Genomic DNA, 7,853 nt, shown 5'->3' on the forward strand with positions numbered 1-7,853 from the left:
TGTTAATTCCCTGATAATTATAGAATCAAGTAACTATTTGCATGCCATCATTCACAGAACAGTCACTAGTTAGGTCAGCTCAAATACCATTTTTTTCAACATGAATGTGGCTGATATAAACAAAGGTAATTGTTTTTAATACGATTACCCTATCTCCAGTACGATTTCCAAATGGAAGAAGTCTAATTTCTAGAATCTTGGGAGAAATATTTCATATCACTTGCCACTTGATCATGTTCTCAAAAACGGGACAGATCTCTGATAACATAATATCCTTCTAGAGAAATATCTATCCCTTTAGATGGCTGCATGGATGAGAAAGAAAAAGAACTCTGGAACACAATCAATTTAATAACACTTACCCATTTAAATGTTTTTGGTAGCATTTTGCACTTTACAATTCAATTTCCCTTCCAGTCTCTCTTATGGCATGATGTTCAAGTGGTGAGAAAGGCCATTCATTCCTTCCTTCATGCAAGTGCATTCAGTCTTCCAGTGTCCAAACACAGATCGGGCAACCAACCACGCAGCTGATAGCAGAGATGTGGCACCAGCTAAGAAACAAGCAAACTAACAGAGCAGTTTACAAGCCTTAAGTCCCAAACAAAATCCAGTCACAAGCTCCAGCAAGCCTTGCCACAAAATGTTTGGTAGCATAGTAAATTGAGCTACACTATATCTGGAAACACTAAACATGCATAGAGAAAAGGAACCAACAGGACAGTAACAAATAATTGTGAATGCTTGGGAAAGAGAGCCCTCTCTGGTTGTTTTAGCCTCTTTGTTCTCTTAACTCCCAAGAGCCAAGCACATCTAATTAGAAGACCACAGGGCTGAAACTTTGCACAAACATACACAAAATGGTTTTTTTCTATTCCACTGTTCTAAAATCCACAAAAGATAATTAGCTTATGCCACTTAATGAAGTAAAGCAATGACATCTATCCATGTCTAGTATGCTCTCAGATTTTTTTTATTGTTATGTTTGGTTGGTTAATTGGTTGAAGTTATAGTTTACTTTTGTCCCAACATAGAGACCCAGCATGACTTCCAAAGTTTTAAAAAGAAGAAGAAGCTATAAATCAATCAATCAGTAAATAATCATCTGGAAATACTAGTAATCAAAAATAAGATCAAATTTGAAAACATAATAATAAAGGGCTCAGCAAATGCGAATGGGAAACCACTCAGAGTCAGGGGCTTTCCCAGCAGATAATGATCACCAGTTAGCAGACACTAATCTACTTTTGCATTAGCCTCCCAGCCTGAGGACCGCCATCAACACAGAACAATTCACATGCAAATCATTCCTGCATTCCTGGGCTCACACAGTATATATATATTCCCACCTTTTTCCAGGCAAGCATTCTCTGAAGATGCCAGCCACAGATGCTGGCGAAATGTCAGGAAGAAAATCTTCTAGAACATGGCCACATAGCCTGAAAAAAACACAAAAAAACTGAATTATTTTCTTTATAATGTCTGATCTGGCCTTTTATGGTCATGTACATTGCTTTTTTACCTTCAAGTTGATTTTAAGTGTTTACTTAATTTTGCAAGCCAAGTTTGGTAAAAGAAGATCTCTTTTATATGTCCAATTTATTTTCTTCTCTGGATATTTTCTCTATAGGTTTACTTTAATTTCACGATGATGTTCTCCTCCCTTTCTTTTTTTCTTTTTTCTTTTTAAATCACAAAGTAAAGGGAAATGTAGAGAACCAAATATAGAGAGCCAAATATCTCCTTTATGTTGTTTTAACTTAATTTTGGGTATCCTTTATTCAGGTTTCTAGTGCATTGGATTAAATAATATTCCCTTCTTCCTGGGTTTCAGCCACTTCTATTCTCTCCATTTTCTTTTCTTGCTCCAATTGTCATCTGTTCCCAAGCTTAATGGCTCTCTTAATGGCTCTCTCTTTCTTATTTTTCTCTCTTTTGTCCTTTTATGTTAGGAAAGAATACTTAGTTTTCTTTCTGTTTTAGTAATTCTTTCTGTGGGAATCTTAGCTGTGTCAATAATTCATAAGACATATAATATTTAAAGTCCATTTGCTTACTTTGAAAGTTTTTACTGCTGGAGCTGTCCCTTGTGCCGCTCTTCAGCTGCATGGCATTCTTAGTGCTCTCGGCTCTCTCTGTCCCTCTCAGGCAACAGGTCTTTCTCTCTTTTCCTTTCTTTCTCCTGCATTTCCCACTTGCTTCTTTCCTATTTGCCCTCTGAGGTTTCTGAGTTCTTTGTGAGCCCACCAATCCCCCCTTTTTGCAAGGGTGAGATTCCCCCTATTTATTTCTCTTATTTTCTTCTTTTTTGCTGTCTTTATTTGGGGGTTTCCTGCTGCTCTGTGATGTCATCTCTGGAGCTATCCTAGACATGACTGGTCATGACACCTAACCAGCCCGGAAGTCCAGAATTAACTAAACTTTAATAGGTTTGTTGGCACTTTGGTCAATCATTATGCTAACTAATAATATAATTAACAATTTAAATATAAGGAAATAAGTAAAGCAAGATGCAAACCCCAAGGAGGACCTTAGTGGCCCCTGATAAGTTTGAGATGTTTTAGTTCCAAAGTATTGGAGGTATAGCAGAAGCAGGCACACAGGCACTGATACATACATACGTACATACACACATATTCTCTATCGTTTTCATTATAGATATATTCACTCAATTTATAAACCAATGCCTAAGTTTCAAGGAGGCTGGCAAATGGGAGATACATAAAATTAATACAACCATTTCTACAAAATGGGACTAGCACATTTGAGGTGTTACATGGGCATCTGCAGTCCTTTAGCAGAAAGGATTTTCTCCAACTGCTCCATAACAGGAAATGCATGGCATTCAAATCACAGAGGCAGAATAGACAGTTTCCATATAACCAAGGTGCTAGACAACTGGACTTTGGATTTCAACTAGAAATGGGATAGCAAAACTCCATTGCTCCTCTGTGAGCTGAAGGGGTTGAGGATTTCTCTAAGAGAGGCTTTCAAATTATGCTATTCCATTAAGGAGTATTCACTACATTTTGGGAACTCTGTGGGCAAGTGGCAGTGGATTAACAAAGGAACAGTTCAGGGAGTGTTCTTGAGTAATGAAACACGCAGATTTTAGGGAGTTTTGGTTATGTTCTGTTGAAACACAAAGGATCAGCAGCAGTGGGGACTGATTTTGCCTGGTTCTGGCTCTGCACCAGAAGGAGGGGAAGAGTTTGGGAGGGGGTTGTTTGTTTTACATTTAGAATGGCAACCCTCTAATATGATGTGAGTTTAGCCATGACCTGCAAAGCTCTCTCTGGACATGAGTTTAGGGAGCTTAATTTTCAGCATGAACTTTGGACCAATTTGAATACATTAGAATTCAATGGTATTTTCACAAAGCTAATTGCAAAGATTTTTACTGATGATTTTAAAGAGAAGTTCCAAATCGAACAGTTTCCACAATGCTGTCTTCAATTCTTTGTTTCTCATGCTATAGATTAATGGGTTCAAGATGGAAGGGGTTATGGCATACATCACAGCAAAAGCTAAATCCAGATCAGAAGAAGTATTACTGGGAGGCTTTGCATAGGCAAAGACACCAGTGAATATGAACACTGAGACAACTACAAGGTGGGGTAGACAAGTGGATAGGGCTTTCTTGTGTCCATGCACAGAGGGAATCCTAAGCACTGCAGCAAAGATCTGAAAATATGTGATGATGATGAAGATAAAACATCCTAGTGCTATAATACAGCTTATTACAACCAGCCCAACTTCAACTAAATAGGTTTTAGTGCAGGAGAGTTTTAATAACTGTGGGATTTCACAGAAAAACTGATTGACCACGTTAGAACAGAAAGTATTAGCAAAGGTGCCACCAGTGTGTAATATGGCATAAGAAAGACCAATAATCCACACAGTGGCTATCATCTGAAGGCAAGCTCCTTTATGCATAATTCTCTCATACTGGAGTGGGTTGCAGATTGCGACATAGCGATCATGGGCCATTATAATCAAGAGAAAGAAATCTGATGATAAACAGAAAATATAAAAGAAAACCTGAGCCACACATCCAGAAAGAGAGATTGACCTGTTATTTGTGAGGGACATAGCCATTGATTTAGGTATCATAACTGAAATTGTTCCAATGTCCATTATAGCCAAATTTAATAGAAAGAAGAACATGGGAGTGTGTAGGTGGTGATCAAAGGTCACTGCAATGATGATGAGAAGATTTCCTGTTATTGCCATTAGGTACAAGGCTAGAAATACAAAGAAATATACAATCTGTAGCTCTCGGACATTTGAGAATTCCAGCAGCAGAAAAGTAGATATGGAAGTAAAATTGCTCATTTTATCGTTAATCCTCCTGTACTATCTGTAAGAAAAGAAAAGGAGAGCTCTTAACATGCAAGTATTAATTAGTCAGTTAATTTAATGCAATCTAACAAAAAAAATCCTACCAAATCTATCTAAGGCCCAGTCCAGACGGGCCTATAGTGCACCCTTGTCATGTGCTAGGTGTTGGCCGAGGGCGCACCGCCCATACTTGCCTCACCCCTAACATGTGATGAGGATGTCAAAATAGCAGCACTCTGTACACACAGGTGCCGCCATTTTGACGCAACGAACTCTTAGCATCCACACGTCACACCTCCATAATGACGTTGTGAGTGCGCCATTGGCACACTGCAGCATCATTATGGCACCGCAGAAAGAACCTACTTTTTGCGGGTTCTTTTTGCTGCACAAGGGAGCCGTGCAGTTTGTCCACTGCAGCTTCATTGCACAGCAAAACAAAGCGCGGGCAGACTGCCCTTTTTGGGTGGTCTGTATCCTGCCTAATTCAATAGTACGGGTACAATTGTGATTGAGAATTCACATCCTGTGTTTAATACTTTGCATAAATGATAAGTAAATTGATAAGTAAAATTTCAATTAAACTTGACGTTTTGAGGTCTGAGGGACTTCCCAAACAACATGTTGCCTGAATGCAGTTGTTGCTCTGGAATCCTCCTCTTAGCTCTTGAAGCATCCAGTGAAAAACTATGACTATTTGAAAAGTATGCTGGGGGGAAAATCATACATTTGAAATAAGCTCAAAACATTTCCTAGGGAATAGGGATTTATTTCAACCATATGAGCCAGCCCAGGCCTTGAGATTGTCAGAAGAGCACCTTCTCTCAGTCCCACTACGTTCGCAGTCCCCTATATGGAAATCCAAGATAGAGCCTGGGGGACTTCTGTTATAAGAAATGGCCATGATTTTGGTGTGTTTGCTTCCTTCTCCCTTGGCCCTAAAATGGAAGTGTAGAATTCGCCATTGTTGCAGAGAGAGAGCATCACATAGACACAGGCTTTGAGATATCAAAACAGCTAGTTTTAGGAGCTGCTATCAGGAATCACTAACACCTTCCCAGGCAGAAAGACCAAGTGATTTACACAACTCAGGATGCCTGCCCAAAATGGAGACATCAAAGAGATCTATCTACATCATAGTGGTCTCTGCTAAGTAGTAAACAACCCTTTGTCTGGTGGCAAGATCCTTTGTTTGCAGAGCTAGTTTGGAGTGTAAAGAGGGACTCTAGTACTCTCTGAAACCTCTACTAGTTTCCCACATGCTGCCACTCTCCTTAATCACCACTCCGTGAGCAGCTGAGTAATTTTTCCATCTTGAGAAGTAGCACCGCATCTTTGGTAACTATTTCATAAGCAAATACCTTTCCTAATAGCCCATAGATTAAGTGTATGCATGTGTATGTGTTGCTGATTAATTTTCTCCTTAATAAAAATATAATTCATTGGAAGAATGTTGCTTCTGCTAATTCTCTATTCCCTCATAGCCTTTGTATAAAAAGGGATAGATTCCTGCTAATATATTTGAGCTAATAAAAACATTCTTCAAGGTCCATGTCAATACTTCAGTGGCTCCGTCCTTGCTGTCTTTTTGTTGGCAGACAAAGGGGCAGTACACACCACCCCTTTCAGGTGGGTGCCTGTTTTTGGTCTGCAGCGTTGCCGCAGCAACCAAACCATGCGACAATGATGCAGACCAAAAATGGAGTCACTTAGAGAGGTTCCTTTTGGGGACGTCATAAGGGCTCGCTTCCTGTGCATGACGTATGGGCACTGCGGTGTCCGCACATCATGCACACACACCCCATGTGGGCGGGGAAGTGCTGTAATGGTGGTGCCCGTACATCATAGGGCTCAGCCCTTTTTCTTAAGGAAAAAGATTTTAATAGGATGCTGTGCTATTCTTAATTCTGTTATTAGTAAGCTACTTGTTTGGAAACCCCAAACCAGATCTGAGCATCGTTTAAATAGATCTGAGCATTGTGTAAATTTGGGGTTTGGGGTGCATGACAGAAACACCACATGGCCAACCAGTGGAGGGAATTCAGGGTATAGGGCTAATGTAGGCAAGCCCTGGGTCTAATTCCATAACCTCTGAAACTGGGGGTTCAGTTTATCAGACTGATATTAACAATTATATTCTCCCTCCTTTACAAAATGTAGTTGCATAATCAACCTCTTTAAATTTTAGAATCATAGAGTTGGAAGAGACCGCACGGGCCATCCAATCCAACCCCCTGCCATGCAGGAAATCTAAATCAAAGCATCCCCAACAGATGGCCATCCAGCCTCTGCTTAAAGACCTCCAAGGAGGGAGACTCCACTACACTCCGAGGGAGTGTGTTCCACTGTTGAAAAGCCCTTACTGTAAGGTAGTTCCTCCTAATGTTGAGTTGAAATCTCTTTTCCTGTAGCTTGCATCCATTGTTCTGGGTACTGTTCTCCGGAGCAGCAGAAAACAAGCTTGCTTCCTCCTCAATATGACATCCCTTCAAATATTTAAATATTTAAACATATCACCTCTGAACCTTCTCTTCTCCAGGCTAAACAACCCAAGCTCCCTAAGTCATTCCTCATAGGGCATGGTTTCCAGAACTTTCACCATTTTAGTTGCCCTCCTTTGGACACGCTCCAGTTTTTCAACATACTTTTTAAATTGTGATGCCCAGAACTGGACATAATATTCCGGTGGGGCCTGACCAAAACAGAATAGAGTGGCACTATTATTTCCCTTGATCTAGACACTATACTTCTACTGATGCAGTCTAAAATTGCATTGGCCTTTTTAGCTGCCTCATCACACTGTTCATTCATATTCAACTTGTGGTCCACATGGACTCCTAGATCCCTTTCACATGTAGTCTCCTTAAGCCAGGTGTCCCCCAGCCTATATTCATGCATTTTGTTTTTCTGCCCTAAGTGCAGAAAACCTTACATTTCTCCTTGTTGAATTTCATTTTGTTAGCTTTGGCCCAGCTTTCCAGTTTATTCAGGTCATTTTGAATTTTGATCCTGTCCTCTGTGGTGTTAGCTACTCCTCCTAATTTGGTGTCATCTGAAAATTTGATAAGTATGATCCTAATTCTATCATCCAAGTCATTGATAAAGATGTTGAATAGCACTGCACCAAGGACAGACCCCTGTGGGACCCCACTGGTCACTCACTATTTGATTGAATTTCATTTTGGCGATTTCCCCCTTTTTCTATTTCTTATACATGTTCCATTCAAACCTTAGCTCAGCTGAAAGTTCATTAGTCTTCCATCCTGGTTTCTTGAGACACCTCCCATTTTTTTCCTCACTGGAACTGTTTTAAATTCTGTCTTCTGTATCTCCCTTTTGAGAAACTCCCATCTGTCCTGAACTCCCTTCTCTTTTAGTATTCCTGACCACAGGATCACCCCAGCACTTCTCTAGGTTTACTGAAATCAGCTCTCCTAAAGTCTAGAATGCATGTCTGACTATGCCTGGCTTCTCCTTTCCATTGTATAACAAACTCCAGGAGAACATGGTCA

General features: G+C 40.1%; 1 protein-coding gene across 1 annotated transcript; it reads right to left on the bottom strand.

Annotated features, from left to right (window-relative positions):
• Nucleotides 1–3,381: 3,381 nt before the first annotated feature.
• LOC121933744 (olfactory receptor 14I1-like) lies at nt 3,382–4,335 on the bottom strand. The gene has a single exon (XM_042473734.1). It carries the CDS (start codon nt 4,333–4,335, stop codon nt 3,382–3,384), a length of 954 nt encoding a protein of 317 aa, XP_042329668.1.
• Nucleotides 4,336–7,853: the final 3,518 nt, after the last annotated feature.

Source organism: Sceloporus undulatus, chromosome 6 (genome assembly GCF_019175285.1).
Source record: "Sceloporus undulatus isolate JIND9_A2432 ecotype Alabama chromosome 6, SceUnd_v1.1, whole genome shotgun sequence".
In the NCBI taxonomy this organism is placed as follows: Eukaryota; Metazoa; Chordata; class Lepidosauria; order Squamata; family Phrynosomatidae; genus Sceloporus; species Sceloporus undulatus.